This window comes from Arvicanthis niloticus, chromosome 21 (assembly GCF_011762505.2).
Source record: "Arvicanthis niloticus isolate mArvNil1 chromosome 21, mArvNil1.pat.X, whole genome shotgun sequence".
Lineage (NCBI taxonomy): Eukaryota > Metazoa > Chordata > Mammalia > Rodentia > Muridae > Arvicanthis > Arvicanthis niloticus.
The window spans coordinates 17,079,477-17,102,193 of NC_047678.1; the positions used below are offsets into that span (position 1 = coordinate 17,079,477).

Sequence of the window (22,717 nt, forward strand, 5' to 3'; positions counted from 1 at the left end):
TATCATGAATGGTTCATTCCATGTCTTAATGTTTCTCAGTTCTTAGATTTAAGACTTTATTTTTAGTGTATGTCCATGTATAGGTGCCCATCAAGACCAAAGAGAACAGTGGATTCCTTAGGCCTAAAGTTAAAGCTTTTTTTTTTTTTTTTTTGTGAGTGATCTGAGGTAGGTGCTGGGATCTGAAACCCAGTTCAAACAGAGCAGAGAGTCCAGAAATCTCTACAGCCCCAAGATTTTATTCTTAAACAGAAAAATATTCCTAGATAACAAAATTCTTTTATCTTAGTATCATAGATCAAGTGATACAACTATTAATGTACTTATTTTTCCTCTAATAACAAATTCATAACCAAATTAATGTCAGTAACTTTTGACTTATTCCCAGCGAGCACACACTTATATTCTTTATTTAAAAGAATTAAACTTGGTTCATTAGAGTACTTGACTCCTTACCAGGCTTGATGAGAGGAATCATTTCTTAACACATTGACTGGAACCTTAATCTCTCCCAGGAAAACATCTTGGACCAGGTTTTCATTATTCCACAAGTCAATCCTGAAAATTGAAAACCTAGCTTTAGTTTTAGCAAACCACATTGAGTAGTTTCGAGTGATTTTGATTTGTACTATAGCATTAAATTTTACATGCTTTTAAAAGAGATGTTAGCATCATTATATAATGCATTATCTAGACTTTGAAAGCAAATTACTGTAGTAACTTTTATTGAAAAAAATCACGATTTAATTTCTAATTTACATCTTTATTAATTAATTTTGAGGGAGGGAGGGACACATGCCACTGTGCACATGTGGAGGTCAGAGGACAATTTACAGAAGTTGGTACTTTCCTTCCATTGTGTGGGTCCAAGGAATAGAACTCAGGTAGATTGTTTTGGCATCAAGTGCCTTTACCAGCTAAGCCACCTCCCTGGCCAAATTCTAAACAGTATAAAAGGAAAAACTTAGTTTGAAAGTCTAGGTTGTTGTTGTTTTTTTTTTTAAATTTGTAGTATTAGGACAAAAGGATTACTTTACTGAATTGAGAAAACAAAACAATACAAGACCACAGTTTCTCCTTTGATGATAAATTGATTACTATGGAAAGATCAGTGATTTAGAAAATTATTGTCTAACACTGTGAACACATGATTAATATGCCTTTAAGACAACACACTGTTAACACCACACCTACACATGCATTTGCAAAAGTTTCCTTTCCAAAACAGCATAGATATTTAAGACCTAGGAAATATCACAAACTTCAAACACATGCACCTGTGCCGTTATTTCCTTACCTCACTGAAATTTCTGATAGTCAGCAGATATGTTAAGAAGAATAAAAAAATTATTTCTAAATTGGATTAAATATAATTGGTTTCCCATTCATTATACCATAATCCAGATAGTTAAGGAGCAATTAAATTAGGGAAGAATGAAAAACAGAATAGATGAAATTAGGCTGTCTTTGCTTACACAAGAAAAATATTTTGGTATTTCTGAAAAGAATCAGATTTTGAAAGGCTAAGTAGATTAAGTTAGATGCCTGTTACATCTAAGTTTCATCAATCAACTTGCTATGAAGAGTTCTATCAAGGTTTACATAGAAAAAAAAAGTGTCTCTCTAGTAAGACAGCAAGGCACCGACCTGATCTCCAGCTTCTCAATGTCCTCTTCCTCCACCTGGAACTGGGACTTCCTGGTGTAACTGCTGGATCTGGTTACCTATAAATGAAATATTTTAGTAAAAACAGTTTAAAATATCTTTTTCCTCCATGAGTTCAAAAATGACCATTCCCAAAATATTCAATTACAAATTCAAGTGTGAGCAATTTCCAAAGCGTGGGAAGTGTACCAACTATGCACCAGAAGGTAAGAAGGGCTGGCATAAAGATCAAAGGCCTCCTTGCCTCCACAGTCAGCTCTAGCTGGTGCCCCCCACCCCTGGTTCCATGGTTTACAGAGGCCTGTCTGCACGGGTCAGACCACCCTACAGTCTTCCCAGCTTTCACAAAGGACACACCTACTCCTATTTCCTTCCCACGGTTTTTTTTGTTTTTTGTTTTTGTTTTGTTTTTTTTTTAACAGAAAATATCAAGGCTACCGGACAGGAACTTCCTCAATTGCCACCAAGCAGAGCATCCTCTTCCCTCCCACCCTCAGGCCTTTTGAAAAGGTGATGGTTCTAAGATTACCTCCCCAAGCCTGCTCCTTCTGCCGCAGTATTTAAGAAGCACATGTTATAAGCATCTGGTCTACTTTAAGTACAGCTTCCTTACTAGTCTGATCACTTCTTTCTAGTCTTAAGAAAAAGTCTCCCCCTAAATCACAGTCCCCCTGTCTCTTTTTCAGATAACCACCTAAAAACAAATTCTCATTCATCCCAGGATGGGTACTTCCTCACCACCTACTCAGGATAGAAACCAACTTTACAGATCACCCTTCTAAAATCTCTCTCTCCATCACCAATCAGTAGTTAGCTCATACTCCTCAGTGTCCCTGGCCTCTCTCTCTCTGACCTATCCCCATGCTTTGAGGCAGGCAGGGCTAGATTCATTACCCTCGCTTTAGCTTTAACTCAGTTAGCATGTGTGAAGCTGACTGGTTAGTAAGCACTAGAGCTCCTTAGGTTTGCTTCTCTGCTGCATCTCATTACTCTGTTGGCTCTCCTGAATCTGTAACAAATCTTGTATTGTGATCCATAGTTATCACCTACCATGTTTCAGTCATCAACTGTCCTATTGGCAAATTTTATTTGTTTTCTGAGATAAGGCGGTCTGAGACTGACCTTGAAACTGATCTTCCTGCCCACACTTCTCAAGGACTGGGATTATAGGCAAACACCACACCTGATGCCTGGTGGAAGATTTTACACGGTTCCATGGATGCTTTTGGTTTCTTTCCCCCTTGTCTTCCAAGACCAGTTATCTCAACTTCTGTCCCCCTCTCAGCTCTTTCTTTGAACACTGAAAATGTAAGTCTCTAGGCGCCTGCTAACAGATCACAGTTACTTCTTTCTAGTTCAAGTCTAGTCAACGGCTAAAATGAAAGCACCTGGGCCAGGCACTGGAAGGCCTCATTTACCAGTTTATTCCATCTTTTTACTTTTTTCTGGTTACTTTCTTACCTAACGCAGTTAAATCTTTACTTGATATTCTTTGGGTATAACTTTCATTTTTTCTGTCTCTGTGCCCAAAATGTTCTGTCTCTGTAATATTACCTCTGTTCTCTCTTACAAAGTCTTTCTTTGGACTGTTTTGACCCTGAGCTCGAGCAGTGTGTGCTACACGTTACAGCTGTGTATATGCCACCTGATGTGTGTGCTTTCTTATGTCTTGATCTGGTCTTACTGAATATACCTGTCTTTATAGCCAATCCAACAAAGGGCTAAACACTTACGGCCTGATAGGTAAACTGGTAAGGCGAGCATTTCAGACCTCGACGTTCAAAAAGTTACCTCCTGGCTACAAGGTTCTGTCTGAGCACAGTGAATTCCAGCCCATCTCAGCTGTGAACTATGTGCAGTGAGTGACTTTGGATAGCAGTTTTTAAAATTGCTATCTTCTTCACACTCTCGTGGTTAGACAACAGGGCCATTAATGTAGAAAACTGCACCAAGTCCTTAGCCAGGAAAGGAAGTCTCTTGACTTAGGTTTCCCCATCCTTCCCTTCTGCCCCACCCCCTGGTTTCTTATGCCACCTCTGGCATCTTCTTAAGCCCATGCTCTTTTTTTATTAAGAACAACAATCAAGCGTGAGTGGAGAGACTTTGGTGTCCTCTCCAAAACAGAAGAAAAATACAAAAGAAAAACTTCAATATGTAATTACCCACTTTTACAAACTGTTCTCACATGCTAGTATCAATTGCAACCTTTTCTGTTATTACAATCTTTTAGATATTTTGATTTTCAGATTTTCTTATAGTCTTCGATTAATATGAAAAAGGACTAAATACTTGAAAGGATGCCAAAGCACTTTATTTGGGGCAATTTCAAAGCAGCTGAAGATGCAAAGTCTAGTGGTTAGCACTCACTCAAGGCAGCTAGAGATCTTCAAGAACAAGCTACGTTTACAGAGTAAATTAGATTATGGAGAACTTAATGGTCAAAAGGTCTAATCACAAAGTGTTTTGAACTCTCAAAGCAGTCGCATATTTGGCATATCTGCTACTGTTCTTCCTTAGAAAATTAACCTTCCACAGGCTTTACATTTAATTGATCATTGGTATTGGTAAGATTTCAGATCTTCTGAGTGGTGACATTTAAATTTCTATAGGTTTTCAAACAGTCTGCTCAGAAGAGTCTCTATGTGTCAGGTAGACTGGAAGTGTGGGAGGCTCTGAAGGTGGCTGTGACAATGACAGGGACTAAAGGGTGGGGGCTCTAGCCTTGCCCACTTCCAAGCCAGCCAGAGCCACATGTGTGACATCATGGTTCTACTGCTCTCTGGAAGAGATTGCTAGCTGCATTAACTGGTAACATAATTACTATAGCTATGGTTTACAAAATTAAATTGACTCGAATTACATATAAAACATTAACATTTATATAGAACAAGAAATTACCTCAAAATAGAAGATTTCATTGAACTGCGGATTGCTTGTTTTCTTCTTTACTTTTGTCTTCTTTTGGTCATTCCTGTTATAATGTGGTAGAGTTTAACCTTGTAGAACTTAATAGTACACAATTATAAAACAAACTATTTCCAATTAGGATGCCTGACCTCTGTCTACATGTTAGATGACTGAGAGAAGACAATAATTTACATAGTATGCAAGGGAAAAAGCCAAGGGATGTAAGCCTCACAAATTTGAATCCAATGACTATCCACACCCAGGATATAAGTTTTATATGTCTATACATGCTACATTGGGTTATTGTGTCCATGGCTGTGAGAAGCTGATTCCAAATCATCTCTGACATTTTAAAACACATCCTCTTACACAAGCAGAATTGGTGAGAAGAAAGGCAGTGAGACTCAAAGTGCCTTTACTGATGTTGGAATACCTGAGAAATATGAAAAGTAACTTTTAACTCAGTTTATTTCTGGGGCTACAGCCAGGACAGTAACTTACAAAAACAAAACAAAACAAAACAAAACAAAAAGCCTGTTAATTCTCAAGTGAATGTACAAATTCAGAGGCAGTTATAAAGAAATGCACAGGGAGTCTTGTGTCTTTAGCTAGACTCAACCAATGTGAATGTCTTGTGCAACTGTAGTATAATCGCAAAATAAACTGTGATTTAAAAAAAAGTTTCAGGCTGGAAAGATGGCTCAGTGGTTAAGAGTACTCACTGGCTGCTCTTCTAAAGGATCTTAGTTTAATTACCAACATCCACATGGCAGCTCACAACTGTCTATAACTCTAGTTCCAGGAGATCTGGCACCCTCATACACACATACAAGCAGGAAGAATACCAATGTACATAAAATAAACATAAATAAACCATGAAAAAACAGTTTCTGTGGAATGTTACTTTAAAAGTTCCATTAAGAATTTGTCATTAAGTAGAAATCATTGAACAGAAAATAAGAACAGCCTCCTGAGTTGAGAATAAATCTCACTGGTAGAGTAATTGCTTAGTATCAGTAGTCTGGTTCAATTACAGAACTACAAAAAAGGTTTACTCCAAACAAGTAGCTCCTCTAGGCTGCCTTGTTTCCCTTCTGATTTCTCTGTGAGACTTGGTGGTAAGTAGTGCAGGCTGGCCAGGATTTGTGATTCTCTACATCTGCAGCCCAGGTACTGGGCTATCATATGCTCCCGATATCCAGTGAGGCTGAACATTTTTAACAGAATGGGAAAACCCTTTGACAGCATTTAATGCCATATGAACTTTTGCTTTTAAATTTAAAACCAGTCTGCAATAATAGCAGATCAGTATTTCAGCCATTCCGTGGTGTCAGATGCTTTAGTGCACACACACCATACACACAGCACACACATACAAACTTTTTTAAGACTTCATGACAAAAAAAAAAAAAAAAAAAAAAAAAAGAATAGAGCTTTAGGTGATAAAGGGGAGTCGAGGTGATAGGGATAAGGGATATCAAATTTTGAGCTTTTGTTTCTTGGTTGAAACAGCTTCAAGTTGCAGACAAACTCCAGACTAGTCAGTCAGTCTTGTAAAGAAACTACAATGAAGTTATCTAATATAGATACTGCAAAGTGTTACTGGTTTTTCATAAATTATAGACCAATTACTCAATATGACACTGCATTTCACCATAGTCTGGGACCTTAGTGGTTCGTCTAGAGCTCGGAACTCTCTTCATAAAGCACTGATACCATAAACAGAAAAGGCAGTTCTCAGTTCTAAGTGGCTTTCTAAACACTGGTATGGAAACTGTTTTGGTATTTTGAGTTGACACTCACTAAAATGTGATTTTTTTTTTTTTTACTTACATAAAATTGAGGGTATTTGAAAGTAGGAATGTTAATGAGTAAAGGCAGCCAGCTGATTTGGTTTTTTTGTTTGTTTGTTTTAGATCCTGGATGGTCTGTAACTTGTTATATAGGCTAAGGTGGCCTTGGAGTCACAGAGATCTCCCTGCCTCTGCCTCCACCTCCCAAGTGCTTCAATTAAAGAAATGCATCCCTAACACCTGGCCCAGGAATGTATTTTAAAGTACATTTTACAATGGTATAAGATTGAAGTTTTCACCACAACCTAATAAACACATAGCAGATTTGAAATGACACCCAGTATCTTTCTGTGAAAAGAGAACTTAGTTGTTTACCAAGTGTACTCTAGAACTTACTAAAAATTCTTTTAAAGCATTATTTTATGTCATAGTTCCTCAGCACTTGATCTAAGAACTTTACATTTCCAATTCTTAAAAGCAACTTTAAACTTGAAAACCCAGTAACAATTCAGTAAACGTTACCTGGAGGGGCCCACGAGGGAAACTGTTGCATAAGGGTCACAGCTTTGTCCATTGATGAGAGGCAGCCCATGGCAGGCCTTGATGCTAAGGTAGAATAAAACAGATTTTAAAATATCAGAGTTAACATCATAACATCATCTACACTCTCTACCCCTTTGCCTTCTCATGAACTGGGAACAGATCCTGGCTTCGTTCATATACACAGGGCAAGGGCTCTGCGACTGAGCTGCACTAAAACACTATCTTTAAACACTTCTTATATTCAAAGACCTTAACACTGTTTACCATCTTTGTAAGGTCTAATATATCAACTACTCCAAATGATGTATTTACTTATTTACATGATTACTTCCCAAAGAGAACTACACAGGAATGACAACTGGTACTCAGACTAGCATAACACAGTTCTTCCTGGGAAATGCTCAAGGTACCTTTTGTGGTTTGATAATACATCAAAACTGCTGTGGCTTCTAAAACGGAAAAGAAAGTGGTGTAGCCTTACATGAGAAACTACAAACCAGGCCAGCTCCGTGGCACCATATCCTCTGCTAAAGCATGAATGACACACAAGGAAATGGTTGTGGTTTTACTTAAAATCTGATTCATAAATATAGGTCAAGCCTCACACAATTCTCTAGTCTTTCATGCTGATTCTTAACAACAGTTCCTACAACATTCTGTACAAAATGTTCTACACTACAAAGCACAAGGCTATCCAATCTACTTTATGTACTATAGTTGTATTTATAGAAAGCAAAGAACACAATCTCATGGTCTCACTCTCAGAGCTTCTCACTAATTATTACTAAGTTAGTTGGTTTCAAGTCTCAGTCTCATTTCCTGATCCCTCACAGAAGCTCATGAATGCCAAGTGTTTTGTTTTGTTTCTACAGAGCCCCGCTGAGCAACATCCTCTATTTCTCTCCAAGACTCACTCATGGGTGAACTGCAAATGGTGTACTGCCAAGTAAAGAGAAAACTGAAAATAAGACTCATTTCTACTAAACTGGGCATCAAAAATAAAATTAAAAAATTCCTAAAACTAACCAAAAAAGTACAGGCTAAAGAAATATTTTGGACTTTATCTTTTCCCACTAATGGTATTATTCATAAACTACCAGTTTTCTTCTGTGGCTGGGTTCTTCTCTTGCAAGCTCTATAATATATGCTGTTCTCATCTATACAACAAAGCTTAAAAGCAAATTATAAACAGAATGAATTGTTTCCAAGAGTTTAACTGATACCTAAAAGACAACTCAAAGTACTTACAACACAAAGTACTTAGTGACTTCAGTGTCCAATGCAAACGATGAATAAATATGGCCTAAAGTAAAAAGAAAAGCCACCAAAACAGAAGCAGAAATGACAGAAAATAATTATAGACAAGGACACTGAAGATTTTTACTTCATACAGCACAGACACAGAAAACCTGAACAAATAAAGGTCTAGAGATGGAAAAATGTAAGGACTGATTAAAAAAAACACAGGCAGACTTAAATATCTGCAAAGATTCTGGAGAGGAGCCGAACAAACATGAGAATAAAATGTGTAAAAGTGTAGGTGTGTAAACACGGCGATGCTATATGAGTATGTGAGACTAGGACTCAAAACAAACAGGCTGAATATACAAGGTACAGACAATTTAAAATATTTTGTTTTAATTATAATTGCAGGCTTTGAAACAATTGTAAAAATAACATATAGTTTCTGTAAACCCTAATATTGAATGTTAACATTCTGTGTAACCAAGGTGAAGCTACTGAAATCAAGAAACTAACAGTTACTGTTACTCATGCTAATTAATCTACCTGTGTCACTCAGATTTTGCCACACTCAGGATGCAGTAGGCACCCTACACTGCACTCAGCTGCCATGCCCTCTTAAGTCTCTGGCCCTGTGAGAACTGCTTTCATATTACTTAATCTGAATTTGTCTGACATTTGCTCTTGATCAGATTGGGATCAGATGCCTTTTTACATTATGGTTATTTTATCAAAATAAAAATAATTTAAATAAATCAGACATATGTCTAGATTCTGCTCCCAAAGAGGTTGTATTTGGGGTGGTGTCCAGCTTAAAAATAGTTTTTTTTTTTTGTTTTTAAAATTATCTTATCTATTTGCATTCCAAATGTTGCCCCCCCTTCCCAGTCCTCCCTCTCAAGAGTTCTTCACCCAATTCCCCTCTTCCCATTGCCCCCAAGAGAGTCATTCCCCATCCCCCACTCCACGCACATACCCACTCACCCTACTTCACTCCCCCAGCGTCCTCCCCCTTCCCTGGGGCATCAAGTCTCTACAGGATTAGGCGTATCCTCTCCCACTGAGGCTAGACAAGGTAGTCCTCTGCAATATATATATCCTCCTCTCCCACTGAGGCTAGACAAGGTAGTCCTCTGCAATATATATATATGTATGTATTTATAGGAGGGGCTATGTATGCTCTTTGGTTGGTGGTTTAGTCTCTGGGAGCTCTGAGAGTTCTGGGTTAGTTGATACTGTTGTTTTTCCTATTGGTTGCCATCCCCTTCAGTTCCTTCAATCCTTCCCCTAACTCTTCCATAGGGATCCCCAACCTCAGTCCAATGTTGGCTATAAGTATCTGCATCTGTCTCAGTCAGCTGCTGGTAGAGCCTCTCAGAGGACAGCCATGCCAAGCTCCTGTCTGCAAGCACAACATGGCATCAGCAATAGCATTAGCGTTTGGTGTGTGCACGTGGGACGGATCCCAAGTTAGGCTAGACACTGGACTTCCTTTCCTTCAGTCTCTGCTTCATTTTTGTCCCTGAATTTCCTTTAGATAGGAACAATTCTGGGTCAAAAATTTTGAAGATGGGTGGGTAGCCCCATCCCTCCATTGGGAGCCATGTCTATCTACTGGAGGTGGTCTCTTCGATTAGATAACTCGGTGTTCTTTTCTGTACATAGTACTAATAGGTACTGGATATGCTACTATGAAGTGTAATCTATGTAATAACTTTATGGGGAGCTTCTTTGACACTATGCAAATACGCAACCATACTTAGGCTAGCATACCTAATACTCTCATTCTATTATACTTTATCTGGCTATTGATTTCTACGAACGTTAACATGCATGTATGTACACCACCTTCCTGTCTGATACCAGAAGAGGGTATCAGATCCCCTTGGAAATGAAGCTGTGAGCCGCCTACCATGTTCCTGCTAGAATAGAACCTAAGTCCTTTGAAAGAGTATCAAGTGGTCTTAACCACTATGCCATCTTTCCAGATCTTCATTATATTTTACTCATATGCTTTTATTTTTTAAATTATTTATCTTTTTATTTTATTTTACTTATGTTTTGTCTGCATGTAAGTCTATGTGAGAATGTCAGATCTTGAAGTCCACAGATAGTTGTGAACTAACATGTAGGTGGTAGGATTTAAACCCAGGTCCTCCAGAAGAGCAGAGTCAATGCCCTTAACCATTGAATCATCTCTCTAGCCCCCATATAGGCTTTTATTTCTAACTGATATATAATTGTACATACCTATGAATACAGTGTCACAGATCAATACATATATATAATATGTAATGATCAGATCAATTAGCATATCTAACATCTAAACATAATTTCTTTGAGGAATGTTCAAAATTCTCTCTACTAGCTCTGCTGAAATATCCAGTTGTCACTCATAATCATCCTACTGTCCTATAAATTATTCCTCTTACCCTACAGCTCTGCATCCGTTGACAATCCTCCTTCCACTAACCCTTCCTGAGGCTCTGGAACAGCTCTGCTGCACTTTATCTACGTCCCTGATAAAGCCTTCTGAGTATCCGTATAGAACTGAAAGCAGGCAGCACTTGTCTCTCTGCTTGAACCCAGTCATTACTGTGGTGTTTGTCAGTGCTGATTCAATATCTATTGTCCTTCCTAAATTCATTAATTAGAATCATACTATAAGGAAAAGTAACTGTTTCTTCCTATGTATCTATGCAGTTGTGTTTATTTTTATCAGAAGTGACTCATGAATACTTATTTTATTCTTCAAGTTTTAGTCCATTATTAATAATGATTAAGAGGCTGTACTCAAAACTAAAACTGTCCCACAACTGGCCATCTCAAGTTCATTCAGATTGATTTCAATGTCTCTCATTCATTTGTATCTATCTGCCCATTATTTTTTGGAGTATTTCCTTACTTTTTAATTTCATAAGATATTCTAGCTTCATCCTACATTTTCCTTATGTCAGCCCTGAATCAGTCATTGCCTGGCAGGACTCCAGGCTTTCTGGTTTCTACTGGAGCTATATTAACATCGTAGCCACTAACCACATTTGGCTATTAAGTTAAAATTAAAAAATAAAATCAGTCACATAGGCCATATTTCAAGTCTTTAATAGCCATACATGGCTAGCAGGTACTAAACTGTGAGAGAATATGTAAAAAAAATTTTATCATATAAGTATCTATTGGTCAATTTTGATATTGTACACATTGTGTATAATCCTGTGCAAACACCAACTCCCCAAAACTCCTATATCTTTAAACAAAATGTCTTTCAGAAATCTGCCTCCAAAGGAGGGCAAGAAATAGGGCACCCAGTGAACAAACTAATAAGCTAATGTCCACTTGCTCCTAAACCAAAAAGCAAAAAGTAGAAAACCAAAAACCAAACAAAAAAACCAAACAAACCAAAAACCAACCAAAAAAAACTAATGCTATTACTCTACACGCACGCACGCACGCACGCACGCACGCATGCAGAGCCAAAGCTTAGATGGTGAGAGAGGAGCTAGTTTTATTTTGTGCGTGGTGTATAGAGAAAAATCAAAACATTTGAGAAGGAAAATGAGTATTTGTCACCCTACATCTAGAACAATGAAAAAAAGGGGGAGTGGAGCTATTTAAACAGAATGACAAAAGAAATGTTGATTCAGGAAGAAAGAAAGGAACATATACAGAGAAAAATGCATATATAATATTATGCTTTCCTTTTTTTCTGAATTAAGTTAGATGCCTGAAGAATGTTTTGTCTGCATGTATGCCTGTTCACCACATGCCTGTTTGGTGCCTAGAGACTGGAAAAGGTTCTTAGGTTCCCCTAGCTAGACTACAGATGGTTGTGAGCTGGGATTTAACCCAGGTCCTCTACAAATGCAGCGACTACCCTTAGACCATGGAGCTGCAGCAACTCCAGCAACACCATCCCCTAGAAACGACTTTCACAGTGATTACACATAATTCATATAGACATGCATGAAAAACCCAATCTCAAAGGCTACACAATTAGGTTCTATTTCTCCTACTTCTTTGTGTGTATGTCTGTGTGTATTTTACTCAAGACTGGACACAGGACCTCAGCATGTAAGGAAGCACTCCACTGGTGAGGTACAGTTCCAGCTCTCACACTGTTTTTGAAATGACAATGTTATGGACGTGGAGACAGAGAAGAGGTTTGAAAAGGCTGGGGAGTGATAGAGAAGAGCATGATTATCAGGAGGCAGCATGAATAAAAGCTGTCAGAAGGCATTATGTACCGTCTCGTGATTGTAGTGGTAGTTACATATATTTATGCATATAATAAAGTGCTATATACACACAAAGAGTATCAATACAAATGTATTTCAGTCATGCTACATGTAAATACTGCGAGAAACTAAGAGCACAAAGACCTGTTTGCACTATCTCTGTAAATCCATAATCTCAAGTTAAAAAAATTAAAATAAATGTCCCAAGTTGAAATCTAGCCCTGAAACTTAAGTGTGTGAAATTGAGTTTATTTAAACAGCATGTACACTGGTTGAGTTATCTGTCAAGTTATGGGAAAAAATAATGGGCTAGGGTTTGGCTCAGTGGTAGAACGTAACCCTGTGTACCTCTAGCACCAGGAAACACAACACTAGAAAGAAGATTCACTACTACTATAGGCAACAATGTAAACGAATATGAAAAGGAGTATACTAAGTAAAAGAAGCCAGGCACAAAAGACTAAATATACTGTGGTTGCCTAGAGCTGGGTGTGAGGAAGAGGGAATTCAACTCCATCTATGAACAGTGCTTTCTGATACACTTTCTTCTTCTGAAATCATGCTAACATTCTACATCCTAAAATATAACAGCAGGGAGCTGGAGACACACGCAGCAGGTAAGAGCCCAGTTAAGTTCCAAGTACTCATATCAGATAGCTCCCAACAGCCTATGACTCCAACTTCAGGAGAGCCAACACCTCTGGCCTTTGTAAGGACTTATACATGTATGGTATACATGCACACAATACACATAAATAAAAACTAAATCTTAAAAAAAAAACCTAAACCAAGGACTAAAGAGAAAAACCTAAGTATGTAAATAAAACAAACTAATCCAACTAATAGTACTTCAAATGACTGACTATAACAACTAAACTCAAGCAGGGAAGGGAGTGCCTCATCCAAAAAATTCCACTGTAGGCTCTCAGTCTGGGGGTAAAGTATACACACAGATTTTCGACTGACTTTTTCTTGTTTTGTTGAGACAGGGTCTCTCTGTGTAGACTTGGCTGTCCTAGAACTCTCTATGTAGCCCTGGTTGCCTCAAAGTCACAGAGACCCACCTCCTCTGCTTTCTGCGTGATGGGATTAAAGGCACATATCACAATGCCTGGCTTTAGACTATTTTTAACAGGCAAATTGAATTTGAAAATCAGTAAGACAAAAACTGTAAGAAAATAAGAAAACTTTATTACTTTATCATATCTATTAAAAACTATCGCTATTATAAAACTTTTAGGAAAAATGCCTTAATAAGCACACTGTTTTGGAATTCATCTACACATAGCAAAAATCACTTAGTCTCTTTATTATTTATGCATCAAGATAGTTGATAAAAGCAGAAAAAACCTGAACTCCTCGGGTCACACAGTGTTAGTACACAGAACACAGAAGGGCAATGCTTGAAGGAGCTGGGTTTTCATCATTAGAGAGTGAGTTACAGTGTGGAGCATAATAGGAAAACAACAACTTCTCTAACTTCTTGCCCTAAGGAATGTGGGTATGAACCTCATAACCTTAGGGGACATTCAGATGTCAACTGAGGCAAAGACACAGAAGGTTCCAGAACGAGAAATGCTTGGTAGCTTACCGAGGGAAGAAGTAGAAGACTAGGCTAGAACATGAGTTTCACAGCACAGTCAGACTACGAAGAACTTCACAGAAGGAAAAGTGTTGGCAATCTTAGGGTGGTCACTTAGTTTGAGCAACATGTCATGTGACCTCCTCACTCTGACCCCTGCGTCCCTAAAGCTCTGTGTAGTGATTGCTCGGAGAAGACGTCTTCTGGAAACACTTTCCAAGTCTCCATGGATAGGAAGTCAGAGGCTCTTTCCATACCTTAATGCTTACATAGATTTGTTGTTTAGCCCACATTCAATAAAACTTAGTTGAATAATAACTTGCCATAACCTGAGTGGCTTAAATAAAAAAAATAAACTGGATTATCAGCTTGGTAAAGAAATGATGTGTGAAAGTTTTATTTTCAAGTTTCTAAAGTATTTAAAATAAGAAATTAGTCAAGAACATAAAATAGAGAATTATTTCTAGGTGGTTTGGGCAATAATAAACGAATATAAAAGATATGCTTACTGTACAACAAGCTGCTGGCACACGGTCCCATTCTCTGTTATCAGTTCATTCAGTTTTAATTCAAGGTGAACTTTTCCCTAAGACAGAAAGAAAATATCAAACTAAATCTGTTTTCTTTTTCTAACAAAATATTACAATGTACTTCTATCCAATGGCACACACACTTAATTATTCACTAACTGCAATCACATGTCTCTGCATACACTTAGTTGTTAAATGGCTAAGAATCAACAATGTATATATCAAAATTCTGAGAGAAAACAATCTATTTGTATGAAATATGACATGCAGAAATTTAGGAACTTTATACCCCACTTCATAAATGTTTACGTATGGCAATGACCAGAGTATTTCCTTAAAGATAGCACTTATATTTCTGGGAAAAAATAAATTCATTCCTAAAGCTATGAAATTAATTTAAAGACAGTAAGAATCAGTTTTTAAAAATGTATTTCTGTCAACTATTAAAGATTGATTTACTATCTGCTATGTCTTAGGAAGTACTATGGGAACAGAGAGGAACAAACAGTTAAGACACGTCACCACCGACCAGAAGCTTGAAAGCTAGCCAGGGAGACAGCAGGAGTGACAACATGTGGTCAAAGCATTGACGGAGGGATTGGGATAAAACAGTTCTCTCTGACACACCGCTGGTAAGAGATAAGTCGGAAGCACAATTTAGTAAGTGTTAAGGAATTCAAGCCACCAGCTTCCTCAAGAAAGATCTTAGGAACAATGTCATCCAGAGCTTGGTTATCTCTTCTGTTTATTGGCGATGAGCAATTCTAAACTGGTTAACAATTAGTGCTGCATTACCTCCACATAGCTGACAGGACAAATCCCCACAGTGCCGAGTGGAGATCTTGGGGTGTGATGCCTAGGGCCTGGTGCAGAGTGACAGTATCAGAGGTCGGGAGATTTGCGCTCTAGCTACAGCTTCTCTTCAGAGCCCTTTCAGACATTTTAGAGAATATAACCTGAATCACCTTTACTACTTTATGTGGACTTGTCTTACGAGACTGAATCTCAGGACCATTGGCTGCAAAGTTCAGGCTAAATGACTACTGCAGGGTGAGCAGTCAACAGGTCTGAGTCATAGTGTGGAGGTCTGTATGAGAGAGTGCGCTCTATCCTAACAAAAGGCATCAATGAAAAAACAAGCAGTTTTGTAGAGTTGGAACTAAACTGAGAAATAGTCCAGGAACAATCTAGGTATAAACACCGATAAAATCATACAAATCTTACAAAGTAGGTCTTTCACGATTCCTGCATTTAGCGTTCACAACCTCTGCTTTTTGATACTGACCTTAAAGGTCTATACTATGTAGTAATTTCTAGTATTACTAAGCTGGAACTTTAAGTGACATTTTCTGTCATGCCAGCATGTGTGTTACTTGGCAAGAAAGGCAGTTTACATAACTGAGCGAACATCTGCGTGTTAAAGCAGTTTCACTAGTTTAAAAAACATACATTTTATAGTACTCCCAAATGTCTCTCAAGCAATGTCTAGGATCTAATCTGGTTCTAAAACAATAAAAACTATTAAAATAGAGAAAAAAGCAACAACTAAAATCACAGTATGTAATCCTGGAAATAAAAAAATATATATACTTAGGACTGGAGTTAAGTTTAACTCAGCGGTTAAGAGCACTGACTTCCAGAGGTCCTGAGTTCAATTCCCAGCAACTACAAGGTGGTTCACAACCATCTGTAATGGGATCCAATGCCTTCTTCTGCTGTGTCTGAAGACAGTGACAGTGTACTCACATATATGAAATAAGTAAATCTTAAAAAATATATATAAATATTTAGTGAAATTCTACTAAAAATTATTCTCATTGACTCAAAGCCAACCTCGAATGTTGGTTATTCCAACTAAATGGTCAAGGGAACATTCGTTTGGTATTAGATAATAATATAACTGTACATTAACCTGGCCAAGAAAAGACTGAGGGCAGAACAAGCAGACACATGTCATTAGGGAGAAACACTAAAATTAAAAGACACTTTAAATTGAGAAAACTAGAATTTATAAATAATAAAACTACACAAATGTCTACTGAAAATGATTTATTATTATTGTGTGTTATTGTGTGTGGCCACAGGCACGCTGTGGTGCTGTGTGGAGGTCAGTCAGCTGCTTCCTCTCACCTTTACATGACTTCTGTTAAAACTCAAGTTGTCAGATTTGAGTCACAAAAGGCTATACCCACTGAAGCATCTTCCCAGCCCTCATTGTCTACTTTCAAAAAAATAGGACAGTTGGTTAAAAAAAAAAAAAAAGAACAGTTTAAAAATTGTATATATTGTTAACTTGATGTGCAATTACCATACCAGTATCCACCCAAATACTGTGTGTTCACCTTGGTTGATAGGACACCAGCCTAGACTTTGAAATTTTCTAATGTGTTAAAAGTTTCTACTACTGAATTGCCTTTAGTGAAAAAAATGTGTGTAAATTTTAAATTACACAAAGCTGCTTTTCAGTGTTAAAAAGCCAAATCTTCACTGAATGTAGAGGCAGACATCTGCATGTAATATTGGCATCCAGGAGGCTGAGGCAAGTTGATCTCAAACTTGAGATCAACCTAGCTAATCATTCATTATCTCCAAAAAATTTTAAAAATGAAGGAAAAGCAAATCTGTGATCATTTTAGAAAAGCTAGTCTTCCTTGATTATTTTCACACAAAATCACTTATATCTTTCATCACTGTACATATCTGTGCTATAGAAAAGCAAATCTTTCTCTCTCTCTCTCTCTCTCTCTCTCTCTCTCTCTCTCTCTCTCTTTTGTGGAAAAGACGGTCATGAGCATAGCAGATTTTGGTATTGCCAGCCTACCTTTTGGCCAGGGATAGTAGCTATAAGTCCATTTGACACAGGTTTGATCAATGAGAGAGAAATAAAGTTGTTATTTTGTAATTTTACTCTTAGAAAAATACCAGAGTCCAAAATTATTTCCAAAGTGTTTTACATTTCAAAGCCCAGTAGTCTACCAAAATTATTAAACACTTGACAAAAATAAAACAAGGCACGAGTGCGCGCGTGTGTGTGTGTGTATGTGTGTGTGCTGTGTGTGTGACAAGAACAAAAGACTAAGTGGAGTGGGAGTTTAAAAGTTACCGTAATTTTTAAACATAGGGTCTCACTATTTAGTCCAGGCCGGCCCCAAATTCACAATATGTACCACCCATTTTTTTGTTTGTTTATTTTGTCTTTTTTTTTTTTTTTTTTCTGACAGAAAATAAAGTGAGAAATCTAGCAAAACAACTGGGAACTATGAAATGAATTAAATGAAAACTTTAGAGCTAAGTAATAAAGTCACTGAAATGATACATATTTTACATCAGGTCAGCCGCAGCTGAAGAAGAATAAACAGGGGAGAAAGGTTCATCAATAGAAAATACTCAGGCTGAAGCAGAGAGGAGGGAAGAGCCTGGGAGATACCGTGACACACGCACACAGTCTGGAGCTAGTACTAGTGACACTAGCACTACAACACAAAGTGGGGGAGGAGAATCAAGAGACAGCTGCTTTATATTTTCTAAAACCTAGGAAAGACATTATATCACAGATTCAAAAACTCCTAAGAAGACATCAGTTGGACAAATAAAAAGACAACATACCAAGGCGCTAGTGAGAAAGCCAAAAAGATAACAAGGAACCTTAGAGCAGCTGCTATCTCCTGGGATCAAAAGATGCACAGAAATCTATGCATAGTTTGTAAGAACAGGCAAAATGCAATGCATAAAGATAAAATCCTCTCACATCTGGAGAGTCTTTAAATCATAAAACATTTAAATATTAAGAATTTCCCCATAAAGCGGCTGAGAACGTTTGAGGGCTGGTGAGACTGCTCTGAGGTTAAGAACACTAGCCTCTCCTGCAGACGGCCTCAGTCTGCACCACAGAGCCAATCATAAACGTCTGGAACTCCAGCTCTGGCACATCTGATGCTTCCTCTGGATTCCAAGAGGACCAAATGTGCACACGGTGCACACACACACATGTGGACACTCATATAAACACATACATGTTAAAAACAAATTAAAAAGAACACTGTGTGTTTCAACTGGTTTTAAAAACTTATGAGGGGAGGATCCAATGAACAAACAACAACAACAACAACATGCTGTGGCTCCTGACAGACTTTTACTGGTTGTTTTTTAGATCAAGTCCTGCTATATGGACTGCGCTGTCCCTGAACTTGTCAGAGGAGATGGATAACCTTACTGCCTCAGCTTCCAGAGTAGCTGGAATTACAGGCAGGCATCACGAGTGCAGTTGATACAACTTTACTTATAGAAATTCCATGTAAATAATCAACTGTCAGATGAAAGACAAACCTTGACTTTATATCCTTAAACAATAATTTAATAATGAGATAAAGAGCGGGGCACAGTGGCCCATGCATGTCATTAGTTCAGCATTCAGGAGGCAGAAGCAAGCAGATCTGAATTTGAGGGCAGACTGGTCTGCAGTGAGTTCCAGGCCAATCAAGACTACATAGTGAGACCTTGTTTCAAAAAAATAAAATTAAAAAAGATAGAATGGCTCATTTCTGTTACTTCCCATACACAAATTGACAAATGAAGTTTTAAAATCAATCTATAAAATGAGTTATGTTTTTGTATTTATGATCCTTTAACCGAACATGTATTTAATGTCTTGATTTCTTCTTAAATGGTTGTTTAAAACAGTAAAACAAAGGCCATTAACAAAAACTATACCAATAAATAACTTAAGGTATGATCCAGACAGTCAAGATTATCCTGTTAGGTAAGACTTACTAAGTAATTGCATCAAAAGGGCATAACTAACATTACATCTGGCATAATAAGCAGGTTTGCTGCCTGCACAAGTTGTGTGAGACACCACCCATAATTAACAGTCTTATGCAAAATATGTTCTTTATTGTGGTACCTAGGAAATAAAGAATGGAACAATGCTTAAAGGCGGTGAGTTCCGCCAGATGGTGGTGGCGCACGCCTTTAATCCCAGCACTTGGGAGGCAGAGGCAGGTGGATCTCTGAGTTTGAGGCCAGATTGGTCTACAGAGTGAGTTCCAGGACAGCCAGGGCTACACAGAGAAACCCTGTTTCAAAAAACCAAAAAAAAAAAAAAACCAAAAAAAATAAAAAAATAAAAAAATAAAAAAAGGCGGTGAGTTCCAGCATCTTACAGCTAAGAGGATGAGAGGATGGCTGCATTATCATTACTTCTATGGAAGAAAATGGACACCAAGTGGAGCAGAATGACAACCAGGATCATAACCAGGACTGGCACCTAAGGAAGAGAATCCTTCAAAACCAGACAAACAGTCAGCCAGAATCAAGCCCCGATAAAAACTGAAGGGAAGCAAAGACTGGAAATGCCCACTGGATTAGGGGCATCAAGTCCTCAGAAGCCAGAGCCATTTGGTTCTCCCTCAGACTCACTGTGGAGTCCCAAGGTACATTACAAGGATTTCAGAAAAAAAAAAAAAAAAAAAGAGAGATTCAACCCAGAGGGGAAAATAGCAAAAAACAGAATCAAGAAAAAGATTTACATTTTATTAAAAAGATAGAAAAGGGGCTGAGAAATGGCTCAGGAGTTACCAGCAAGCACTGCTCTTGCAGAAGACTCAGATTTGACTCCCAGAACCCACACAGTGGACTCACAACCACATCCAACTTGTGCCCTCCAGCGGATCTGATGCCTTCTTTTGACTTCTGTGGGCTTTGCACATATGTGCTGCACATAATATACCCAGGTACAGACACATATGCATAAAATAAATATTTTTAAAAATTCTGTCAAGGAGCTGAAGACATGGCTCAGTAATTAAGAGCACTGCCTGCTTTTGCAGAGAACCTTGGTTCAATTTCCAGCACCCCCAAGGCGTTTCACAACTGTCTGAAACCCCAGTTTTAGAGGGTCCAACACCTGGCTTCTACAGACACTAGGCACACATGTGGTCCAGACATACATGCAGGCAAAACATCCATACACATAAAGTATTTTTTTTATTAAAATTCTGTCCAAAAGGTAGAAAACGCATTCATTAAATACTGCTATCATGAGCTTCTGAAAAGAAAATAATAACTTCAATAAGAAAGCGACAAAGTCAAAAGCTAAGCTAGCATGTCAACTGACTTGGTATAAAATGTGAGTTGCTAGTAGGGTCTTCTCATCTGATGAGTAAACTATATTTGTGCATGTCACTTCCTGTGTCTTTACAGGCAGATGGTCCTTTATATTGAGATCCTCATTTCAGAAGTGATCTTCCAGCAACAAATCAGTAATAAGTTACAAATGTTAATTAGTGGTAATGACAGATAATTAAACTGCTTCCTCTCTGAGACAAAGATACTAATAATTTTATCCACTCAATCCCCTAAACAAATAGGCCTAACCCAAACTCCAGAATGTACTGCCCTGCAATGTTTCCTCCAACCGCATCAGACTTCAGTGGACCCAAATTTAGCCAACTTCTCTTTGTAAATTGTGAGTCAGATCTTTGAGGATGAGGAAGCTATATTGACACAGAGACTTAAAGATGAATATAGCATTTTAAGAGTCACTATGAGTGATTTCACAGAAAGAAACAAGAAAGACATATGTACTCTCACTAGGCAAACAAAAAGAATGGGTGACATCTTTAAGAATCATTAAATGAGGAGATAGCTCAATTGCTAACACATCTGCCACTCATGCACGAGGATGAGGTTAACTCCCACCAGCTACCCAGGAAAGTAGGTGTATAAAAAGATGGGTATCTAATCCATTTTAAATATGCCTTACATCCTCATCCTGCACATCAAGGAAACATCTCTTTACAACAGACTAAGAACACTAAAAAAAACCACAACTAACAAAGTTCAGAGCTGTGAAGCCCAGTTCCAACAGATTCATCGACAATATAATTCCTGTACCTAGGGCTTGGGGATCATTATGAAAGGGGGGGTGGGAGAGGGGCGGAAAGACTGTGAGAGCCAGAGGATCAGAGAGTTTGCTACGAAATTATGTCTCCTAATAACGTCAGAAGGTACACCCATGAAGTTTCACAGAAATGACTGCCTAAATACAAGCAGAACACGGATGACAACAGACACACCATTGTGGGTTGGGGTGAGGTAGCCCAGGAGGTCCCAACCCTGGCAGGGGAAACACTTACCCAGGGAAGATTATACCAGTTGGTTATCTGATACAACAATCAGCCTAGTATTATACAGATTAAGTAGGTTGTAGTTATGTTAAGAATACATGTATACACCACACACACACACACACACACACACACCCCTAACAACATTTAATGAAAAAAGAAGTCACACATTTGAAAAAGAACAATGGGGATATATGAAAGGGCTTGGAAGGAGGAAAGGGGAAATAATATTATAATCTCAAAAAAAAAAAAAAAAAGACTTTCTTACACAGATGGTTCTTGTGGTGTACTTGTAATCCCAATACTAGGGAAGCAGAGGCAGGTAGACACCTGGGACTTGATGACCAGCAAGCCTAGTAAAAGTGATCTCTAGGTCCCAGTAAGAGACCCTGTCTGAAAAACCAAGATGAAGTATCTTTAAGAATGACACCCAAGGGGGGCTGGAGAGATGGCTCAGTAGTTAAGAGCACTGACTGTTCTTCCAGAGGTCCTGCGTTCAAGTCCCAGCAACCACATGGTGGCTCGCAACCATCTGTAATGAGATCTGGTGCCGTCTTCTGGTGTGTGTTTACTCATATAAATAAAAATAAATAAAAAGGAAAGAAAAAAAGAACAAAAGAAAGAAAGAAAAAGTTAACTACATTTATAAAAAAAGAGAGAGAGGAAAAAAAAAGAAAAAGAAAAAGAAAAAAAAGAATGACACCCAAGGTTATTTTCTGGTCTCTAACTACACAAGCTCACACATACATAGGCACCTGCACACACACACACACACACACACACACACACACACACACACACACACACACACGCCCCTATCACATACAACTCCTCCCCTCACACACCTCCAGAATCTTTTGTTTCTTTTGTTGTGAATTGGTTCTAATGCTCTGTCTTATTTCGGCTCCCACAAGCTGTGCTTCCAGACCTGAGGGTCCCTGCCACAGCTGGCTTCCATTGATAATAAAGAATTGCCACACAGTTGGACAAGGAGACGTGGTGGGACTTTTAGATTATGTGGGCAAGGGACCGAGGGAGAGGCAGAGATCAGAATCGCCATGATGTGGAAGCGAAAAGATGAAACTTAAAGGCC

The 22,717-nt window shown here is 38.2% G+C and overlaps 1 protein-coding gene across 2 annotated transcripts in view; it reads right to left on the reverse strand.

Annotated features, from left to right (window-relative positions):
- Rasa2 (RAS p21 protein activator 2) overlaps positions 1–22,717 on the reverse strand; it is an 88,846-nt gene that overhangs the window by 33,300 nt on the left and 32,829 nt on the right. For both annotated transcript variants that reach the window (XM_034484055.2, XM_076917718.1), the window contains exons 5-9: positions 14,477–14,553; positions 6,888–6,971; positions 4,564–4,636; positions 1,648–1,724; positions 457–558 (exon numbers count right to left, since the gene is read on the reverse strand). In XM_034484055.2, coding sequence (XP_034339946.1) covers positions 457–558; positions 1,648–1,724; positions 4,564–4,636; positions 6,888–6,971; positions 14,477–14,553 — 413 coding nt within the window. The remainder of the gene's footprint in view (positions 1–456; positions 559–1,647; positions 1,725–4,563; positions 4,637–6,887; positions 6,972–14,476; positions 14,554–22,717) is intronic.